This window comes from Centroberyx affinis, unplaced genomic scaffold, assembly GCF_046629955.1.
Source record: "Centroberyx affinis isolate AG114_WGS23_722 - 3 ecotype Tasmania unplaced genomic scaffold, CSIRO-AGI_Caff_v1 ptg002802l_1, whole genome shotgun sequence".
NCBI lineage: Eukaryota > Metazoa > Chordata > Actinopteri > Beryciformes > Berycidae > Centroberyx > Centroberyx affinis.
In genome coordinates this window covers 101725-124538 of record NW_027280948.1, presented here as the reverse complement: position 1 = coordinate 124538, position 22814 = coordinate 101725, and the positions used below count along the sequence as shown (strand labels likewise).

The 22814-nt window shown below is 41.6% G+C and overlaps 3 protein-coding genes across 3 annotated transcripts; 2 read left to right on the top strand and 1 right to left on the bottom strand.

Annotated features, from left to right (window-relative positions):
• The first annotated feature begins 2941 nt into the window (after positions 1–2941).
• Positions 2942–15231, top strand: gnl2 (G protein nucleolar 2). Its single transcript, XM_071535954.1, has 16 exons — positions 2942–3132; positions 3616–3700; positions 3944–4038; positions 4606–4745; positions 7394–7578; positions 7695–7761; positions 7870–8028; positions 8157–8270; positions 10502–10630; positions 11838–11942; positions 12133–12291; positions 12944–13051; positions 13170–13663; positions 14043–14125; positions 14451–14530; positions 14713–15231. The coding sequence occupies exons 1-16, from the start codon at positions 3069–3071 to the stop codon at positions 14854–14856; spliced, it is 2211 nt and encodes a 736-aa protein (XP_071392055.1). The 5' UTR covers positions 2942–3068; the 3' UTR covers positions 14857–15231.
• A 52-nt stretch (positions 15232–15283) lies between these two features.
• Positions 15284–17803, bottom strand: dnali1 (dynein, axonemal, light intermediate chain 1). The gene is made up of 6 exons (XM_071535955.1): positions 17670–17803; positions 17273–17409; positions 16681–16850; positions 16120–16298; positions 15673–15837; positions 15284–15405 (listed from the first exon to the last, which is right to left on the bottom strand). The coding sequence occupies exons 1-6, from the start codon at positions 17748–17750 to the stop codon at positions 15370–15372; spliced, it is 768 nt and encodes a 255-aa protein (XP_071392056.1). The 5' UTR covers positions 17751–17803; the 3' UTR covers positions 15284–15369.
• Positions 17804–18131: 328 nt separating this feature from the next.
• Positions 18132–22239, top strand: snip1 (Smad nuclear interacting protein). The gene is made up of 4 exons (XM_071535962.1): positions 18132–18425; positions 18709–18838; positions 19303–19853; positions 20653–22239. Exons 1-4 carry the CDS (start codon positions 18259–18261, stop codon positions 20903–20905), a joined length of 1101 nt encoding a protein of 366 aa, XP_071392063.1. The 5' UTR covers positions 18132–18258; the 3' UTR covers positions 20906–22239.
• Positions 22240–22814: the final 575 nt, after the last annotated feature.

The following is a 22814-nucleotide window of genomic DNA, read 5'->3' as shown; positions in this document are numbered from 1 at the left end:
TTTGGAATGAAAGTCTATCAATCTATGTGGGGTCATGCCCTTATTAAAGACAGGTTTCCCAGACAATGCTGAGAAATGCTGTTTGTCTGGACCCAACTTCCCACTCCTGGGATGTCAGTCACGAACAAGCTCTGCGGAGACGGATGGGCTGAACCCGTCCGCGGATTGGACTGAGTGAATACCGACCTGAGAGATGGATTAGTGACCTCGCTTGGCTGGCCCTCCACAGAGTCAGAAATGAAATAAACAAGCTCTCCCTCCCTCCGCATGCTCCACAGCTAGAAGACCAAAGAAGTAGAAGCAGAAGGGCTACATTTTTCAAGTTGTCTGTCAGGTATTCCTCTCTCCAGCACCTTGATGGGAGGCCAAAGAGCGTGGAGTTCTGCTGTTTGCATCCTTTTTGTTATATTGCTCTATAAAATCTAATGTGCAACAGAATTGTGAGTTTTAAAATAAGATTGCTCTCAAGATCTGCTTTTTGTGTGTACTTATTCTGTCTGCCTGATAGAGGGCAGAGACTAAGAAGACTGCTGATGCACTGTGAGTAAACCTGCATGAGCAGTAGAGAATTAATACCGTTAAAGTTGGTAATATAGCAAACATTACTGGGCGTCCTGCTTTCTGGTTTAATGCAAGCAAACAATCAAGAGTTTTTCTTATTTAGGCCGAGCATATACCCTCTCATGAGTTTAATTGGTTTAAATACCTCGTTCTCACAATGGGACATTAAGACTGTAGTGTTTTTGTAATTGCAGAGGTTAACAAGCTTTTTTGTGAGGGAAACTACAATTTCTTCAGGGAAAGAAGTATTCTTACAAAGAGATTAACAGGGATATATATGCATGATGCAGACTGTTGCTTTTGTACAAATCGATAGTTACCATCAGTTCCTCTCTGCTCTATTCATAACTGGTTAGATTTAAATGAAGTGGGCTTGAAATAAAAAAGGTTTGACAATGTTTGCTTCTCTCTCTGCACAAATGTGCTTCGTAATTTGACAGCTGGTAAAAAAAAAAAACTAAAAGATATAAGACTTCAGTTTAGATTGACCCTAAACTGCTCCTTTTTGTCTCTTAAGAGATTTTCTGCTTGGATTTAAATCAATTTTGAGCGGAAAAAAATGCAGCTTTCTGATCTGAAAACATTTAATTTATTTCAGTGTATTGCTGATGCCGTCAGTTCCAATTTCGTCTGTATGAAAATGAACAGGGAACATTCCTTGGTCAGAAACTTTTCCCTGCTGTGTAAACTGGATATTGGAAGGCGCCCCTCCAGACCGGAGTCTGTGCGAATGGGTGCTTACCTACCTTGGCAAAGTTACACTTGTGTAACCTACCAAGCTACACTGGGCAGGCAGCATCATCACAACCAGACAAACTCTAGTATATATATTTTGGTGGCAAAAACTGAAAGCATGCATTGGTGCTGCTGCAATGAAAAGCATTGGTGAAGGTTAGAAAAAAATTATAAGCTGTAAAGCTTCCCTGATAGTATAGTTCTTTTTTCCTTTTACGAATATGTGACTTCAAAGTCAAGGTAAAATCTGTTAAAAGTTCATTTTCAAGCTACTATAAAATGGATATAGAACACCATTATTAACCTAGCTCCACCTGTTTGATCTTGGAAATGTCTGATTGTGCCTTCAATACCATTGTGGCAACGTATAGCTTTTAAGTGCATTGCCCTATATGTAGGCTAAATAAACTTATTATACCACAATATGCAAAACACATTTTTCTTTACATTTTCATGTCCATGTGGCCATATGTGTGTCATATGAACACTGATGAGTCTACCAAAATTGGTTAGTGATATAAAAGTGATATAAAAGATCTAGGCAGCAGCAGGTCAGCCAATGTAGGGTTAAAATCAGAATCACATACTTGGTGATTTGGAGATATTTCCTTAGATATTCAGTAGAGCATAGGATAGGATAGAGCATAGAGAACAGGACAATGTCTCTTATTGTGATGAATACAACTGTGTTGCACCCTCTTCTGGAAAAACAGAGAGTAGCAATGAGTGTAGCTTTATCTTAAAGAGGAATATTGAGGCTCTAGATTCTGTTGGATTAATTATCTATTTCCCAAACAGGCAACATTCGCCATAGATCTGGATTTCAGTGTCACCAGCTACATGAGTTGACGCCTCTATGAAATAACATTTACACTTTTATCTGTCTGCATGTCTATCTATCTATCTATCGATAGATAGATTCTAAATACAGAGCTATAGATATATATCAACAACTACCACTGACGTGCCCTTAAGCAAGGCACTGAACCCCCACCTGCTCCAGTAGAGCTGCTTAGTGCCCTACAGCAGAAGACTGTGGTTGTACTGGGCAGCTCCCAGGTGTGAACAAGGCAACTACAACTTGTAGCCTACAAAATGGTGCTGCAACAGTTTTAACTGGAGCCAAAAAGAGCTCACATCACTCCTGTTTTAACGTTCCTGCTCTGACTACCAGTCAGTTTAAGGATAGATTTTAAGATTTGCTTACCGAAGTAAGCAAATCTTAAAATCTAAGTTTTAAATCAGTCATTTTGCACCTGATTATATAGGCTAAATAGCATGCTGCTAAAACATGTTGGTACTAGAGCTCATCTAATTTCCACCCACAAAACAAGGACTTTGGTGATTTTTAAACAAAAGCTTAAGACCTTTTTGTCTGTTTTTACCTGGGTGAATTCCTATTTTCTTTTCAATCTTGATCTTTGATATTTTTCCTTTTATTGTTGTTCTATCTTCTTCCTTTTATTTTATCTGTAGGGCTATTACCTAAATATTTGTACTATTTATTTTTCTTAAGTTCATTATAAACATGTACGCATTGTTAACAGTTGACAGCTCCTGCACTGTGGCCGTCAGCAGCACGAGCTCTCTGATTGGTTCTTGTCCCTGTCGCTCCTTTGATGACGTTCTTCCTGGTTGCGCAGCTCACAACACGTGTACGGGCTGCAACTGTGAGCTGAGGAAGATAACAGCATAACTTTAGCTCTCGGACACCGGCGTGTGGTTTCTGTGTATTTCTTCTTTTTGAGGGCTTTACCAACTAAACAGCCAACATGGTGAAGCCACAGTTCAAGGGGAAAGGCACGATAAATCCCTCGTCGTCCAGCAGCAACCCTGGTGAGAGAAACTCCATTAGCCACACCGTTTGTTTACAGCTAATGCTAATTGTTGCTAGCTGGGTGAAAACATGAGAAAGTCATTTTGGTGCAATTTTGTTTATAACAGTTACATGTACAGTATCACCACACACACAAAGTGTCAATACCAAATATAAGTTACGATAACCTGAATGAAACATAAGCTTCCTCGAAACATATGGCAGTAGGCCTTTAAATGGCACTGCATGGTAAACCACGGGGTAAGTGCCCGTTTCTAAAGTGTTCGGGCTTGTCATTTGTCAAATCAGGAGTTAGAAGTGGGGCCCTTCATAATACACTGTCAACTGAGTCTGTATGATCGTAGACTTGCCCTACTAGTCTTATCTACACGTGCCTTTCATTTTCTTTAGAATGTAAAAAGTATTTTATGATATCTGATGTGTACATTAGTTGCAAGTCAATACACTTTTGAACAGTGTACATACATATTGAACTTTTACAGATCGAGCCAAGGGCGCTGGTGGGAACAACATGAGGGACCGAGCCACTATCAAGCGTCTGAATATGTACAGACAGAAGCAGAGATGGTAGGCTGAGTGATGATGTGTCCTGGTGTGCCACTTATGTTTATTGCATGTTGACTGTTTTCCATACATGGTGCAGCATGATTGAATTCCGTGTAGGTGACAGTAAAATATAATAGTAAATGTTTTTAGTAATATTAATAAAGGACATATTAGGCTCAGTAAAAACTTCGCAGATTTGGACTAATGAGGTTTTTCCCTGATAACAATGCTATGTTTGTACTTACACTGTTCTACCATTAACAGTAATAATAGAGGAAAAGTCATCAAACCTTTACAGTACCAGTCCACAGTGGCTCCAGGGACTGTAGCCAGAGTTGAACCTAACATCAAATGGTTTGGTGAGTACGCTTACTGTTTATGTTACAGCACTGTCTGCTGTGGTAGCCTTCAATATGTTTTGTTCTCTCTCTCTGTCTCTCTCTGTCTCACTCTCTCTCTCTCTGTCTCTCTCTCTCCGTGTGTATGGGAGAGAATGACACATCAGACTGCAGGCATAAATGTGTCAGTTTAATGTTGCAAGAACATGGACAACTACCAATTAATCTTCATATCAATTTTAAGAGTTGATGTTTTATTGAAATTCGTGCTTGTTCATGGATAATATGTGTGCCAAAATTGTAATTGAAACCTAATGAAAAAGGTCTTGAGGCAACATAACACTGTTTGTTGCCTTGTTTGACTTAATGTCTTTCCCAAGCAGAGAGAATAACACATTGGGGCTGCAGCCACAGTAGACTACAACACTCAAAAGCTTGGGGGTATTTAACACTGAAATTGGTCATCTAGCTTACCAGAGGGGAAGAGCAGAAGCTGGAACTATGGCTGACTTTGGCTGAAATTATAAGGGATGTGACATGGGGCCATAAATGTGACTCACTTTGCTTCTATGTCTCCTCTGTCCTCAGCAAATACCCGGGTGATCAAGCAGTCGTCTCTCCAGAAGTTCCAGGAGGAGATGGGTGCTGTACAGAAAGATCCGTACCGTGTGGTGATGAGACAGAGCAAACTCCCCATGTCCCTCTTGCACGATCGAGTCAAAGCCCATGTGAGTAAGAAAGACAGTATAAACCTCCTGATTAATAAACCTGCTGACCTCCTCAGACTGATTTCTCTGTCCTATCACCTGCTGTTGTCTACCAGATGTTCCTTATGGCTCCGTGTGGCTCTCTGGACAAGAGGGGGGGGATCAATACCTTTTTACAGATGTTATTATGAATGTTCATACTAACAAAAACAGTTCTCTTTTGCCTTGTGATGTAGATCAGAATCGTGGCACTGTTTTCCCCAGTAGCTTGTTTCTTGGGTTTTTATGAGGTGTGATCCACATGAAACGGCAGAAAGTTTCAGCCTCTCGTTCTGCCCCACTGTGACCCGAGTGTACTGGTACGATGTTTGGCACGGGAGAGTTGCGCTCTGCCAGCTTTGGACTTTTCCACCCCATAACCAAAAGCATTCCAAATACCGTCCAGTTCTTGTTCTCTCTCAGCATGTTGGCTCACTTTCAGTCTTCTTCTGTTTTTTTTTTTTTCTAAATGGTTCCATGTGCATGCGAGACATTTCAAAGAGCTTAAAGCGGCTCGAGATGAATTGGCCTCTTCCTTTTATTCCCTCACCTTCATGTCTAACTATTCAATGACAAAATGGTACCTGTTGTGATGTATTGTTTACATTATCTTTTCATTCAGCTAGTATTTCCAATTGTGTTCTTTCCCTTGAAATTATGATGAATACTTTCAGCTGTATGTGTTCAGAGGTGAGAACAGGTCAGTCTAGCATTTATGTGCATTTAGAGCATGACAATTTGTTTTACTCAGTGAAGGCCTCCTCTTCTACTAACTGGGTCATCGTCAAGTCACAGGCTTGGATAATTTTGATAAAGCGCTTATTGAGTCATTAAAAAATAATGCTCTTGAATCCGGACCTCTGACTGGGACCCATTGATTGAGCTTATGTCAAACAGTGGAATGATCTTGTTCCAAGAGAGGAAGAGGAATCAAACCAGAGTCGGTGGTTGGGGAAGGGAAGCATGGTTTCAAAGAACCAGGGAGTCCTGCAGAACATCTTGGCCGATAGTCATGGCAACCTGAAGTCTTAAGCATCATTGTTTCTGACAAAATCTGTAAACTGATTTTTTTTCCCCCCATGGCAGTGTTGCAATAGACGTATGGCTGCATCTTGTGTTTTAAGATAATTCGAAGGCCTAATCAGTACTGGCTCGGGCAAGGCTGTTTTATTGGCTGATTCTTTGCATATTTGGGTGTTCTGTTTACTGTATGTGTTTGTTCTGTGACTCTGTACCGGTGGAACCCTGAAAGGACAGCATCAGTTTGACTGCATCTGAAATTGGTTGTAACACCAACCAAAGCTTTTCCTCATATTGGCCCATCTGTTTCAACACAACATTGCTGTAGTGTGTTTCTTCTCACTATTGTAATCCAACTGTAACCCTTCTGGCCCAAGAAATCCTATTTTATTTTTTTTGTTACCTCAGTGAGCAACAACTAAGACTGCTTTTTGTGTTATTTTGTTATTTTTCATATGTATTAAAGCATATGAAACGCACATTTTAAAGAAAAAACAACTCAATCAACTTTAAAGTTATATGGTTAGTTACACATAGGATATTTGGATATTTCTGATTATTTCATGGTTTGTTTAGTCTGAAATAAGCCTTGTGCTTATAAGCTTTTATCAGAGGTTGGGTTTTAGAATTTAAAGGCAACTTAGCTGTGATATAAACCTTCGATCCCAATTAAAGTAGGGCCCTATGAAACTTCTTTTATCTCCCCCCCCCCCCCATTTCCGGATTTAGCTTTTTATATTTAAGTTCTCCTCCACTGCAAATACCTGTAATAATATGTTTTGTCTTAATGCATCTATACTCCAGAAGCTGTATGACGTTGATGATGTTATTCTTTAAAAATTAATTAATTCAAAACCAATTTGGAACCAAGTCACATAGATAGAATGACAGAAAATTAAGAAAGCCTTTCAAAAAGTATTTGGAAGTGTTGGACTTTATTTTTGGTCAAAACATTTAAGACATTGGAAAGATAAGAATATATAACATTACAACATGTATACAATTTATTAAAGGCAAGTGTCAGACAAACTTGACTGGATGCACACAAATTCCCACATAAATCCTTGCTCACCTCATATGTTGTAGTGGTGTTAAAAACTTTTTTGTGTTCCAAATTAATCTAATCCCAAATATTTTACTATATTTTTGTTCTTCCCCAATACCTTCAAATCTAGTATTATTCCATCTTTTACTAACCCCACTCTGGATAACATAATACAGAATGACTGTAAATCTCCGGCCTCCTGCTTGGTTTGCGGCTTTCTCTGTCAGACAGCTCAGTAAGACTTGCAGACAATTCATGTTGAGAACATTCATGGGGTTTAAATACCCCAAGCCACCGCTGAGATGGCCATAATTGTCCGACTTGAGAGACATTTACTCAAGAACATCAATTACAAGAGTTTTCCTTCATGTCTCCTTCATGCTGTTGATGTGGAAGAGAGCGGAGAACAGTGACTACTTCTGTGGAAAAAAACTGCTCTTTGTCTTGAGAGCAGAATAAAACGTTTCAACTGCTGCTGTCGTGGCTTAGATGGAGAAAGGAGCCAGGGCTGTGATATTAGTCTGATCTTTAAACTTTTTGCTCCTCTTATCTTCCACCACTGCAGAACTCCAAGGTGCACATTCTGGACACAGAGGGCTTTGAGACCACATTTGGGCCCAAGGCTCAGAGGAAGAGGCCCAACCTCATGGTGGGGGATGTGAAGGATCTGGCGGAGCAGGCCGAGGCCTCTGCCCTGAGCTACAGCGCTGACAAGGACCGAGACCTGGTGACCGAGGACACAGGAGTCAGGTGAGGACCGCGACAGATGCCTATACTCACTTAAACTAACTGTTCATGAGGCTGGCTGCCGAATTTTCAGACACAAATATGGGAATATATTGCTATATTTGCAACTTTTGCAACAGGGATGAAGTACGTGAGGAAATCTTCAAGAAGGGTCAGTCCAAGAGGATCTGGGGAGAGCTTTACAAGGTATTGCATCCATCCTCCTCCCTAAGCCTAATTAAAGTTACCTCACTGATAAAGCTTTGAGGATTCATTCTACTTCTGTGTCTCCTGTGTCCCCATTTATTCCCGTAGGTGATTGACTCATCGGATGTCATCATCCAAGTGCTGGATGCCCGTGACCCCATGGGAACTCGCTCCCAGAGCATAGAGACCTACATGAAGAAGGAGAAACCCTGGAAACATCTGATCTTTGTTCTTAACAAGTGTGACCTCATCCCCACCTGGGTTACGGTAAGAGATTTAGAACGACGCATTCTTCTTCGATTCCCGTTCGACTGGGGCGGATTGTGTCACTCAACAACTTCATTGTATGGCCCAAGGAATCTGACTGTCTCTCTCTCCGTTCAATTTTGAACCAGAAACGCTGGGTAGCTGTTCTTTCCCAAGAGTACCCCACCCTGGCTTTCCACGCCAGCCTCACCAATTCCTTTGGCAAGGGCTCCCTCATCCAGCTCCTCAGGCAGTTTGGCAAGGTAAGCAGTGGACCATGAATTCAAAATACTATAATACCTTTGATTTGTCACGGGCCATAAACCAAAATGCATTTCCTGAACCAGGTAGAACAGTTTTTGCTTTGCATGTTCTGTGTTGCTGTGTGGAGTTCTCACATCTGCCGCAGAGCTATTTTTGTCTTTTTGGTTTATGAAATAAGGCCTTGGATACTCAAATAGCAGTTCTGACCCCTTTTTGATTCTTGCCCTTGCTGATTTCTCTGATCTTTTAAGCATACTATTTACCGTTGTAGGAGATTTACGGATTTTCTTATGAAAAACAAGAGTACATGCTATAATTTAAAATATTGGAGGCAAAGAGTCAGGGTTCTCTCGTTTTTGGCCTATCAATCTCCTCTTCTGTAAAAGCCAGAGTTTTAGGATGGTACATACAATATTCATTATCTTGATTTCACTATAATTACAATTTGTTCTACTGTAATATCTGTTAATACTGGAAGATGTCTTTAAATTACATCTTGAATAATTTAAGATGTGCATATGTCCAAACTATATTTAGCTTTTTTCCTTGTACAAACAAACATGCAGAGCAGGACTAGTGTACATTTTATATCATAAACCATCAATAAAACTTTTGCACACCTGCATGTTCCAAAAACTGTCCACTTTTGATTTTATTGGAATAACGTGTTGTTGCCATTAAATTGATTTTATTAGGATCAACGTCTCCTCATTAGGAACACATTGTTCCTAATAAAATCTATTTAATTGCAACAGCACATTGTTCCATTAAAATTGATTGAATTGTAAGTGAAGTGGACATTTCACAGACCATAACCAGTGTTGGGGGGTAATGCATTACAAAGTAATGTGTTACTGTAATCACATTACTTCTACCTCCTGTAACAGAGTAAAGTAAGACATTACTGTTCCAATTGCAGCAATCACATTAAAGTGACTGATCTAACAGATAGGTTGTTACTTGCGTTACATTCTTAAGCTTTTTTATCCTCTTTACTGGCATAGTCTCTATCGAAAGATTCCCCTTGTCTTATCCTGCCTTCAAGTCATGTCGGAAGTATTAGAATTACAGTACAGCCAACAAAGTAGTATATACGATTCGGAAAGTCAGAATGCAATGCTGTAGGCTCTATCTCTGTGTCTGTCATTATTTAGAGCAGGAGTTCTCAACCTTTATGGCTCGTGACCCCTTAAACAAAGCAGTGTCTACTCGCGACCCCCAGAGTTCAACCAAAGAATGATTTTCCCTTTCCCTTTTCAGATCGTTTCATTATCAGAGGAGGCCTAGAGGCTGAAAACGATTCAGTATTTCACAAGGAGAAAAAGCAAAAATTAGAGAAAAATTTGAAGAAAACACGATGAGATGCTTTTTTCCTATCCCATAAGTCATCTTGTAACCCCCGCCACACAGGATTATCTTGCGACCCCCTGGGTGGTCCCGACCCCCAGGTTGAGAACCACTTAGTTCAACTACTGCTGCTGCGGTCTACAATATTTATTGGCCCAATGAACGCAATTAAGCCTAGCACAATCATGTTAGGGTGTAACATGAGTAATATATCGAGTAGTGTAATTTATTACTTTATTCCAGTAACGACCCCAACACTGACCATAACATACAAGGTGAGGTAGTGGTGCTGTGGTTTGGAATGGAACATGCGAGTGTGTGTATAAGGTTTAAAAGATCTGATAGATCAAAAAAACGGAGAGGGCTTTTGATATTCAAAAGGAATGCCTTATTATGCTCAGGCTATAAATTTTAATAACTATTGTGTTTTAAAGAGGCTATTTTTGAGGTTGACGTAGAAACTGTTTCGTGTTTCTTTCCTTGTAAATGTACTATTTTGTTGGCCTCTATTCACAAACATGTCAGGGAGATAACAAGGTGAATAAACCTGTTCCAAAACAGCCTTCAAAGTTTACCTTTTGGGACAAACAGGATGTATAAAAGATATTTGTTTTGACAGGGTTTTGATCTTGTATTTGTTATTTGCCTCCAGTAGCCATTTTTTTTCTTGTTGACATAAAAGTCCTTTTTATTTTTAGATGTCATGCTCTGGTATGTGTTTTGAACAGAGTACATTGTAGTTCTAGGGAGATGACAAGTTTACTTATTTTATTGCTAATGGCAACAGACAGGGCACCATCTAGTTATTTCGCTGAATTGAAGACAGACTGAGCATGTTATTCAGGAAACGGCACACTCTGACTTTATTTTTTGCCTCCCTCAGCTCCACACAGACAAGAAACAGATCAGCGTGGGTTTCATTGGCTACCCCAACGTCGGAAAGAGCTCAGTCATTAACACTTTGAGGTCTAAGAAGGTCTGCAACGTGGCCCCCCTCGCCGGTGAGACCAAGGTATGGTACCAGTCTCCTCTCAACCACCGAAGTTGAATTTGAGCTTGTGAGGATGTGTGGGGAAGCAACATGAGCAATGAAAAATCTTCACGATGAGCAGTGCAGGAGACAATGTCCTCACTGTAGGTACTGAAATTAATGGATTTCTAAAAGAGAATGCTGAATGTGAACACCAAATGAGAGGTGTGTTTCTTTTTACCTTCCTTTAGGCATTCAGCAGTAGAATAGTGAATGGATCAGAGCCAACAATTATATTCCCCTGACCACAGAAAGAAGCAGAAGTACTATGAAAAGCAATAAAATAACAGAAGGAGATAGAAGGGTTGTTTTTTTAAGAACAAATGGAGTGCGTAGATACAATTCAGTTGGGAGGTCATGTCAGGTGAAAAGATGAGTGTTTCTTTCTTAATTCTTAATTTTTGATAGCTGCTATAGCAGAAGTAGTCAGCTCCATCTTTTTAACTACACAACTAAAAATCTAACTGGAGACAGGCCCAAGAGAAAGAACAACAACCATCCTCATCCTTAATTTCCTCTCTCTGGAGCTGTTTATTCTGTTTGGAATCGAACAAGGGTCTGGAAACCCCAATGTCCAAAGCAGGGTCAGGGGGAAAGAAAGTGATAATATCTGACTTGTCTATCCTTGCCAAAGCTGTGAACTTGCACTGCAAGAGAGGGGAGATTTTTTGCACCCCTATCCAATGAATCAGATGGGCGCTTGGCCAGCACACGTTCGTCTCCCACCTTGTCGGTGATTCTCACCAGAGGGTCTTCATTGTTGTCTGGCTGCGGCCAAACAAGGCCCGTGCTCTGCAGCCCTGCGTTGCCCCTCATTTCTCCTTTTTGTTTGAATGGATGTGTATTTTCTTTTGTGTAAAAAGTCCTGTCAAATGCCTCTACTCAATAAACCAAACATAGAGGTGAGTAGTGGTTTTCGGCATGAGTAGAGAGAAGAAAAAAAAGACTGTTATTACTGGTCTGAACCAGATTCAAAAGGGCCCTCTATTTGCTGGGGTGTTTATTTTCCTTCTTTGCTCTTCCAAAAGATAACATTGTTTTACATTTTGCTGCCCCAGTCATCATTTTTGCCTTATGTTTACATATCATTGCCTCATCGTTACATATCTTGGCCAAGATGGCAAGTTTTATGTGCTGAAATTGAAATAATGATTTGACCATACAGATAAGATAATCTCTCACTTTTTAGGTGTGGCAGTACATCACATTAATGAGGCGCATCTTCCTCATTGACTGCCCCGGTGTTGTCTACCCTTCAGAAGACAGCGAATCTGACATTGTCCTGAAAGGAGTGGTAAGTCCTTGTTCCAGGATAAAGTACAGTGTGTATTCAGTGTTTGAGGACTCTTACAGACTTTGTTTTATACACTTAAGGCTTAATATTTATACACTTAAGGTTTGCTGTGTCTGTCATGCAGCAGGGTGGCCTAGTCGTTAGAGCGTGGTTAGGTTCATATTTTAAATCACATCATTTTTTTTTTAAGGTTCAAGTGGAGAAGATCAGGAACCCAGAGGAGCACATTGGGGCGGTACTGGAGCGGGCCAAGCCAGAATACATCCAGAAGACCTACCGCATCCCCACCTGGAGCTCGGCTGAGGACTTCCTTGAGAAGCTGGCATTCCGCACTGGGAAACTCCTGAAGGTCAGTGGGTTGAATATGGCCTATATACTTGCAGGACTACAAATTAAGCCACGAGAGGCCATATTTGAACCCGCGTCGCATCATGCCATAGTGAACTTCCGTGCATAAAGGCTATTAGCTAAGCTAAACGTAGGTTGTCGCCGGTTACCAGTCTCGCTTTGCCAGATCTTTCTCCCGCTGAAGGTTACATGTCCCACAATGACAAGTGAAGAGGTAGGTAGCAAGTTTACTAGTTTAACAGGTTTACTCGCTCGCTTCATCGATTCCGCCATTTAAAATATTTTTTTTCAGGGCTGGGAGGGGGACAGCGACACTGTTAAACAGTGAGGGAGGAGACAAGCTAGTTTTTTAAAAAAAAAATGAAAAGCTACTGGTCGGTCTGAGTTTTGACAACAAGCTTTAGAAAAGAGGTGAAAACAGCAACACAGCTGGCCTGCGTGTGTGGATATTTGTTTATATCATTATGTCTCACGCAAATCTCCACATAGCACACGTTAGTTTCAGGATTTGCTATAGGATCTGAAATTGCTTAGGGCAGGATTAAAACTCATGTGTTAAAGATTTAAACCATTTTCTTTTATTGCGAAGCCTTTCAATTAAAAAAGCAGTTTTGAATCTTGTGCTTGAACAATGTATTCTTGGTATTTTGCAGGGGGGTGAGCCAGACCTTCCTACAGTCTCTAAAATGGTGTTGAACGATTGGCAGAGAGGACGTATCCCCTTCTTTGTGAAACCCCCTGGACCTGAGGGGGATCAAGAGGTAGATTTCAATAAATAGCACGTGCTCTCACCCCAGAACAGAGGTGTGTTTGTTCAGTAGATGCCATTTAGTCCCCACTTTCCCATGTCAATCCTATTTTGTTACATGGTATTTCCAGGGCAAGGAGAGATTGCCAGTCGAAGGACCATCAGAGGTAATTGAGGATGTGCAGGAGGAACAGCCAGAGAAGCAGCCTGAGGATGCCATCTTAGCAGAAAATGAGGCGCAGCAGCAACAGCAGCAGCGACAGAAGGAGCAGGTCCAGAGGATCCTGGCCAATGTCCGACAGAACTTCGGCAAGATCAGTGTAGCACCCGAGTTCAGCGAGGAAGACCTGGTTCCTGTAGAGATGCCTGACCTCGACATCTCTGACTTCTCTGGCTCTGATGGCGAGGATGAGGTCAGCGAGGGAGAGGAGGATGGAGAGGAAGATGAGGCAGACGTTGAACCAGCTGATGGAGGGACTGAGGTCTCTGAGACCGCAATCGCTCAGACTGGCAAGGCAAATGCCAGTAAGAGTTCACGCGAGGTGATCCGTGAACTGGATGAGAAGATTGCAAAGTACAAGCAGTTCCTGGACCGGGCCAAATCCAAGCGCTTCTCCGCAATCCGGTCTGTCTGTTCTCTCCCAAACCTCACTTATGTATTATCTTTGTTATGTATACTTCCTTCATCATTTTGATCCAGTAAAGCTGTCAGGCAATGAGATGCCATGCATTTTGAGGTGATCCATGCTACCCATTCTCTAATCCCCTGGGGATTGGCAGTCGTTGATTTCACTGTCTGATCAATGGCCTGTTTTCCATAACCTTCGCACGTCACTGTGTTCTGCACTCTGCATCTCTTACTTGCACTGAATAATAACGTCAAGTTAGAGTTACTCAGCCTAATTTAATTACACTGTCATTTCAGCAGATTCCAGCAGGGGTAAACTGTCTGGATGTGAGTTGGGTAGGGAGTAACACATGACTCTTTGCTTCTCTCTGGACAGGATTCCCAAGGCACTTTCTGACAAAGTGTTCACAGACATCAAGACTAAACAAGCGGCAGCAGCTAAACAAGCACAAAAGAAAGGTAGTTGATCAAAACATTTTGTCATGACTTATGTATGGAGTTGCATGTAGAAATGATTTACGAAAATAGATTTGTTTACTGGGAAGATTTGATTATGGTCCATCAAGTCTCAATGTCTTCCTCAATTTTAAAAAAAGCACAAAACCACAAAAGCTTGACGAATCATACCAGTAGCTGGTCCTACTGGTAGCTCTTTTCCTACATATTGACAGTGGTTACCTGTAGCAGATTAAATTAATATGGTTAGGTCAGGTTGACAGTGGGATTCAGTCAAGCACTTGCGGCATGTAATCATTCAAATCTGTTAATCTTTGTTTGAATTCAGCTGCAATCCAGAGGAACAAGAAAAGGAAAGCCGAGGAGGAAGAGGTGGCCACCCAGCTGCCCAGAATGACGTCCAAGCAGGTATGCAGTGTTCTCTCTGACGTCAAATGGGCTAATCAATCCGGGTAGACACTTTAGATGAATGGCTATTCCTCTTGCTAATATAACAGGAATGAAGGTGAAAAGCCCTGGTCTTCTTCAGCATAAGATTTCATCAATTTGTCTTCTCTCTCTCTCTACCCTTTTCTCCATCTCTTCCACAGAGAAGAGCGGTGGACCGTGCTAAAAAGGTGAAGAAAGTTGGTGCACGCTATTACGAAACGCACAATGTGAAAAACAAGAACAAGAACCGAAACACCCCAGCGTCAGCCACAGAAGGCAAAAAAGCCAAGCGATCAAAGCACTAGACTGGAGTCAAAACACACAGTGGGACATTTCTAACAAAGCCTTATTTAAATGATCCGATCCAGACAGTGGTTGAAAAGGCCTTGTTGTCTTTATTGAAAATGTGGAGTTGATAGGTGGAACGCTAAGTTAGCGTTAATGGTCTTTATCAAGTGGCCACTTGATGCCTTATCTTGACCTGATTGCCCTCAGTGAAGAGACAGAGGTGGTTTGTATTCTGCCCTCTGAACTTGCTTTTCACTTCGACTCATATGGATTTTCACTACTGAGTGAAAGGGAATGAATGACATTTTCATTCTTCAGTTACCGATGCAATGCTCTTGAAGTTAAAGAGAAATGTAATTATTTTAACTGTACTTGTCATGCTGTTAAAGAAAAATAAAATATTTGATAATTACACCCATATAGTCAAGCATGTTTCATGTTTTTGATGTTGTTTATAAAGAAGACAAAAAGACAACAGAATTATATAATGCTGTATTGGGATATGGCAAATCAGTTCTTAGGCGTGGGAGTTACTTCTTTGGGACAATGATCCCTTCCAGCTGGGCCTGAAAAGAAGAATGAATAGAGATGAATAAGCTGGTAGCAATTTTAAGAGGGGCAACACAGTTGCAGCCAGTGCTAGATCCAGGGAATGTCCTGGTTTCATTAGCCGGTACCATTGGATTGTGAGCTTACAGTTGTGTTTAGTACAACAATGTGAGAAAAGATTGGTCATTAGATACTCATTCAAATTTGGAAAACCTTGGACAGTCCTCTCTCCATTTAAACCTTTAGTTGTGCTTTTTCTTGTATGTAATTATAAAGCACCTTACCTTGAGCTGCTGGTTGGTTCTCTTCAGCAACTGAATGTCCTCTGTGTGCTTCTTCTCTTCTACCTGTCGCCTCTCATTCTCCCTCTTCTCAATAGCCTCACATTTAGCTTTCTGTTCGTTCACCAGCTTCCTCAAGTCCTGTTTCTCATTCTCCAGATCAGAAATCTAGGCACGATAGACACTTGTATTTGGAACAGTTTATTCCAGACAGGGGAGATCTACTGTAAGTAATAGGAGTACTAGGGATTTGCAGCCACCCTGGGTGTACAGTGACTCTTTATTAAGAGAAATAGTGCTCTCTGCTGGACACCCAACTGAAATACACCTAATTGGCTTAAATTAATTCCTCAGGTGTGTGTGTCCATATGGCAAATTTAAAACTGATTTTTGCATTTACGGTATTGATGTGGACATAATTCACATGTGCATCTATCTCAATAACCTTACTATTTTCTCCATGTCAGTCTTGCCATGCCCGGCCTCCAGGGCTTTCCTGATGCCGAAAGCCATGCTGCTCTCATACATTGTCTGGTAGGCGGCTATGGTCATTCGAATCTCATCTCTCACCCGCAACAGCAGCAGACCCCTCTCAGCACAGTTGATGGTCACCTGTCTGATCAGCTCATCTAAAGGAATTCACAGATTAGAAAATTAGGACAAGCAGACCGTTGAGTTTGTGTAGACAGAGTGAATATGAGCCGTCAATAGAATACAGGAACACGGTGACCCATCAGAATGAAAGCCTGATACAGAGGAAAGTCTAGCCAGATGAAGATGCCAAAACGGATCATAACACATTCCCTTTATGTATCAATGTATAGCCTGAGTATAAAGCAGTATGTAGTTTCACCAATGGATATGAACTAGGAGGAGGTGGATGTGTGGCAATGTGGACCTGGATGAAGGATTTGAATTCCTTGTGTAAAATTCATTCATCATCGTAATTCCAATGACCTGAGTGATCAATAGCATGTCTATCCATCTCGCCCCGGTCACCCTCCTCCTCACCAAAGCACTGGGTGTAGAGCTCCCTGCGGACGGGGCAGATGCCTGTCTCTCTGGCCTGCCTTTGCTGTAGCTTCAAGTCCAGCTGCTCCTCCAGGTGCACCACATCCACTCGAGTGCAAGGCGTGCTGGACACTTGCTGCACCCACAGCTGGTTGGCCTCCATCCATTCTCTGCAAGAGCAGAAGCTGAGTTAAATAACAGCAGGGGTTGAACTTAGTAGTTGAATGTAATTGAGGCCTAACCAGGGCAGGAAACAAAATCTTTGTCCACTGGCAAAGTCACAATAGTGAAAGGCGCTTTCACTATTTTGCAGTCAACTAGATTTTTAAGTGATGGTAGGTTACAGAATTACTGGTAGAGTACACAAACGTAGAGCCATAGACAAAATGTAGCAGCATTTGATGTTAGTGTCCACACTGGCCCTAACTTAAGTCCACTCAAGTGAGGCTTGTATCTGTGTGCCTTTTAGGCATGGTGCCCAACACCTGTGATGGATGTAGTGGTGAGTGCAATTCAGTTGGTTGTGAATAGTATAGGAAACAGTGGATATGGTGATGTAGGCCTACCAGTAGTAGATGAGAAAAAGCTATACCTAGGTGGAAGGATGGCATTGAGGATCTCCTCGTTTTGCTGCTTGTTGGCGTCAGCTGAAGCAGATTTTGGTTTGGGAGGTGGAGGAACAGGACCAGTGACCGCAGGCTGCTGAGGGCTCATTCTCAAAGAGCGTGCCTGTAACATTAACACTTATGTAACGCAATTTCTTAGCTTAACTGAAATTTGAAATAATCATTTGACCTTATTTTGTCTATATATGGGCTCCTGGGTACATTGGACGGTGAGTTTCTTTGCATATTGCTTATAAATATGTTGTGAATAATAATTTGGCTAATTGTCATTGGATAGCCTAATAATTTTCTCCTCCTGGGTAACACTCAGTCCTCCTTCCCTGCTCTGACGAAACTCGGCTAACGTTGACTAGGCAAACTCACCTTTGGTGATTTTCTGTCTGTACTTCTGCTCACCAAAACTGGATTGTCGTATTTCAGCAAAGACTCAGCTGGTGGAATCATTGTGTTATTCTGAAAACTGTAAAGCTATACACCAAAACCACAGGTTTCTTCGGTTGGGGTAACGTTGCAGAAATGCCCGTGTTGTTGACAAAAAGTTTGAGTTCAATGTTTGCGTTGTCATGGCAACGACACAACATTCCAGCGTTCCATCTTAGTTTGTCCGAGTTGAATCAATGGTTCGCAAATCTGTTGTTGTAGTGTATAATTTTGCTAATCCTTGTTCCTACTGTAAATAATTTAGAATAAAAGAAATCAACACAACGTCTGTTTCGTTTTAATATAATGGTATAAAGTAGGTACGCAGGGTTAAAGCGGAACCAAAGTGCAAAACAGACTGCCGAGATGCATTCTCAGCGTACTACCGGAAGCGGAAGTGCGTCAATTTGAGGATAATAGTCGAAGTTTCTTCTCGTAGCTTTTTGAGTTTTCCGTCAATTGTGTATGTTTTTGCGTCGACTAGGATGTGTATTTAGTCACTCCACAACTGATTTTGTCGCATTCTTTTAGAATGGATAAAGAAAGGCGACACAGAAGAGGGGAATCTCCCGTGCGTGAGTCCAAAGTTAAGATAAAGCAGGAGAAACTCAGCCCCGCTAGGCCACAGAGATCACGCTGCTCCAGGTCGAGATCCAACGGTAGCTCGAGCCCACCGCCACCGAGGAGAAGAACGAGCAGGTAGCCGGTCGTTATATAACGTAGTTTCTAGTTAACTTCATGAACAAAGGCAGACGTCGAGCAGTTGTGGTTTGCGAGCGTTAGCATGACAGACATGTAGCATTGGCTCGTGAGTCCCTTATTAACTAAATACATGTTTTTGACAACTATAATGCTTTCACATACACAGATAGAGTCCACACGTTGATGTAACTTGCTGCAACTAACGCTAATAATTTATTCGTTAGTAATAAACAGCCTGTGTAAGTTTATCTAACGGTCTGTTTTTGTGTTGTTCATGTAGATCGCCTGCCAGGACGAGGGATCGCTCACCGGGTAGAAGGGAGAGATCTCCCCTCAGGCGAAACAGCAGATCTCCCAGAAATAAGAGGAGTGGAAGTCCCCATCGTGGTGCCGATGTCAAAATAAAGCGGGTGATTCTGTCATAAATTATGAAGAACAAGATGCACTGCAAAAGTATAAGGAGCATTGTGAAAAACTGCTCCTCTGTTCAACTGTCACTGAATATAATAGGCTATTAATGACCATGCACATAGTTGACAATTTTTGTAATAAAATACAAAAACAAAATGATTTGGTATATTATTATATCAAAATCTCATTCCTTTTACTTACTGGAAAAAGGAAAAATCTTTAGTGCTGACTTCAGTGGGTACCAGAAGGCATACATAAAACTTCCTACCAATAAAACCACCAAAGACTTTAGAACAATCCCGCCCATCACATATAACTGCCTTTCTCTTCTTAACTGATATCTCATTGGTTTACACTTTTGGGATGATCCCTCCCCATGTTATGTCCTGCCTCAATATCGAAGATAGTCTCAAAATGAAGTTTCACTGTGACTTTAACTTCTGTTTCACCACTTGTCCCACAGGAGCGTGAGGAGCATCGGGGTGGTGGTGACGAGCGGAGGAGGCGAATTGACCAGCCGGAGGAGAGGCGGAGCAGGTGGGAGTCAGACAGACCGCGGGAGAGAGACCGCGGCGGAGAGAGACACCGCGAACGAGACACCCAAGCCTTCCAAGAACAGCAAGCAGAGAGACAGCAACAGGACGAGCGACGCAGAGAAAACCGCCAGCGGCTCGAGGAAAACCCAGAAGAGCAAGCGTTTGGACGGCCTCAAGAAGGGGGTAAGGGCAGCGATACGCCTCCTGCTGATAAAGAACAGCCCAACTTCGAACTTTCGGGGGCGCTCACGGAAGATACCAACACATTCCGAGGGGTGGTGATCAAGTACAACGAGCCGCCTGAGGCTCGCATCCCCAAACGCAGATGGCGGCTGTACCCCTTCAAAAATGATGAACCTCTTCCAGTCATGTACATTCACAGACAGAGTGCCTATTTGATGGGGCGGCAGAGAAAAATTGCTGACATCCCCATCGACCATCCATCCTGCTCCAAGCAACATGCTGTGTTCCAGTACAGGTAAGAACAACAATCTGCAAGTATGCTCTTTTACTCTATGGTATGTTTTAACACAGTCCTTTGTGGTGGATCGATTACTGTAATATCTACTAATTTAGGTAAGCTCCACCCAACCTGTAGTAATCCCTATCTGACCACTATGTAGGGATGGGACAATAATCGGTATTACTATATATTGCACAAAAAAAAACTGTTATGACACCGGCCCTGATTTTTATTACCGCTCACTTGTTGGGAAGCTGAACAACAACCTCAACCACACAGCACAGCCCCAGGTCTCTCTTGTCTGTCACCGTAGATGTTTTATTTTATTTTTTTTATTTTTAAAAGAGGAAGCCCTCTAATCCTCTGCCACTCGTTGGGAAGTGAACCGCGTCATAGAGGAAGAGAGTAAAGCATAAAAATAGTAATGCAGTGTGTGCAACCCTGAATATTGCACACAGATGAAGGCGTGACCTGAAACATTTGTACTGTTAACTCCCATGTGCTGTTTATTGTTTGTTAAAAGAAGCTGGATTAAAAGAAATTAAAAGAGATTTGGGTGTGCAAACTAGTTTGTATTTACTGGACTTCTGTGATTGTTGATCACACCCCATTTCTTTGTATCTTGGTTGAGCGCAATGATTTTCATCTTATTAATAATTATCGAGATAATATTGTATATTGAGATAATTTTGGCCAAGATAATCGTACTATGAAATTTGCATATCGGCACAGGCCCACCACTATGTTGTACACTTTGATGGTTGTGTTGCCATACAGGTAAAATGCTTGTGCTTTTCTTCCTGTATTCCACCAGACTGGTGGAGTTTACTCGTGCAGATGGCACCAGCGGCCGCAGGGTGAAGCCCTACATCATCGACCTGGGCTCAGGCAACGGCACCTACCTGAACAACCAGCGCATCGAGGCCCAGCGCTACTATGAGCTCAAAGAGAAAGACGTACTCAAGTTTGGCTTCAGCAGCCGTGAGTATGTCCTCCTGCACGAGTTCTCTGACACAACCGAGGTGGACGCCAAGCAGGAAGAGGATGACGAGGGACTCGACGAGTAACCACACCCAGGGTAGAGAACGTCATCATCAACGTCAACGAATCGCTGTTTATACTGCAGTGAACGGAACAATTAACTCAACTGGTAAAGTTGTGGGAATTAATGTCCCAATAAAATGGCATTTTGAGGGCGTAAAACACGGGGAGGGATCATTCAAAAGTACAAATGGAATATCAGTTAGGGAGAGAAAGGCGGTTTGGGAGGGCCGAGATTGTTCAAAAATCTGTGTGTCATTATTGGTTGGAATTTTTATTTACACCTACTGGTACACCATGACGTATCCATTAAAGATACACTGTTTTCCAGGAAGTAAAAGTAATGGGATTTTGATAAAAAAAATACAAGAAAATAAAATTTTGTAATTTCTTTGGCATTTATTGTTAAATAGGTGTATATTATGACATGGGGGGGAAATGGCTAACAAGGTGAAAAAGTCATTTTTCATTTCATTGTGACTAAATAAACAAATCCAAATGGTGGAACAAGGTCGCTATGTATATTCTGTAATCACAAAACTAACTGCTTAAACCTGCCACAAATTTCTCAAAGAAGACTCCCTATTCTCAGGTCGTTTGCATAAGGTCTGTGTGATGGATGACTGTGATCAAAGATAGATTTTCTCACATCTGACAGTGCTTACAAGAAAAAAAGTGCTTAGTGCCAGATGAAAATATCCTTCAAGTACGACAGTTTATTGTAGCCGCTAGCGGCGATTACGTGGTTCAAGCCCTAATGGATTTTAAGCCCAATATGAGCTTAAATGCTGTTGTTTCATAGGCCACACCCACATGCACCAACCCCAACCAAACGCAACATTTTTACTCATGGTAGTGCGTGGACCAGTTGGACCAAATTTTATGAAATTCCGCTCAACAGATGAAGAGATACAGATTTAGGGCGTTTGTGGCGCCCCCCCATAGGACAAATTTGGAATGGTGTTGCAGACATGTTTGATGACCTCTACTGAATGGGCTTGAACCACTAATTATATTTTTGGATCACAGCATTGAGTACAAAGTATAGCTGAAGACTAGCCTCCTGTGTATGTCCAGGCTGTATATGTAAATTTACAGGATATACTGAATGTGAACTCTGGATTCATCATGTTCATCGTTGCTTATTGTCAAAGTATACAGAATTTGTATTTTTGCTTTATTTTGGCTTTTGTAGTGTAGGGGAAATGCAGTCTTTGCTCTTTTTGTGGTTCCCCAGACCATGCAGTGTGTAGTTCATGAATCCTCCCCTATAAAGGTTTTTATTTTTGTCTGTTTTGAAGCCCACCGCATTCATAGTGTAGTTCCTTTTTTGTACTGTAAATAAAGACAATGAAAAATATTGGTTGTTTCTTGCGTTTTATTGTAGCAACCTCCTCAGATTTGTGTTGGTGGTGGAAAAAAGACAAATGTGAAAAGTGACAAAAAAATGTGCTGTAATAGGGGTCATTAGTAAACCAAAGCACATCTGACACCTTCCCATTCACAAATAAGTCATCAAGCAAGAGTTTAAATAAACTGGCTGGAATGGGTGCAAAGAAAAGGTGACTGAAATTGTTTTTAATTGAAAAAGTGATTACATTTGGCAGGACCGATTAAAGGAATAGTTCACCCAAAAACGAAGTTGGCTAGCGCAGCTCTATATAGTCGGCCTTCTCCAAAACAGCAAAAATAACCAGGAACTGGTTCTTTAATTTTACAAAAATGACAATAAAATGACTCCAAACAGATTGTGCAGCACAATCCAAGTGTTCTGAAGCCAAATAATTGCACAGTGGTCCAAAAGTTCAATATTCATCTCATTATGCCCTAGATTTCCCACGTGTTCTGCATCGCCAACCATCACAACAGTAGCAAGAGTGTGCAATTGTAACACACTGTATGTTTTGTAGTTTTTGAGATATGTTTAATATATAT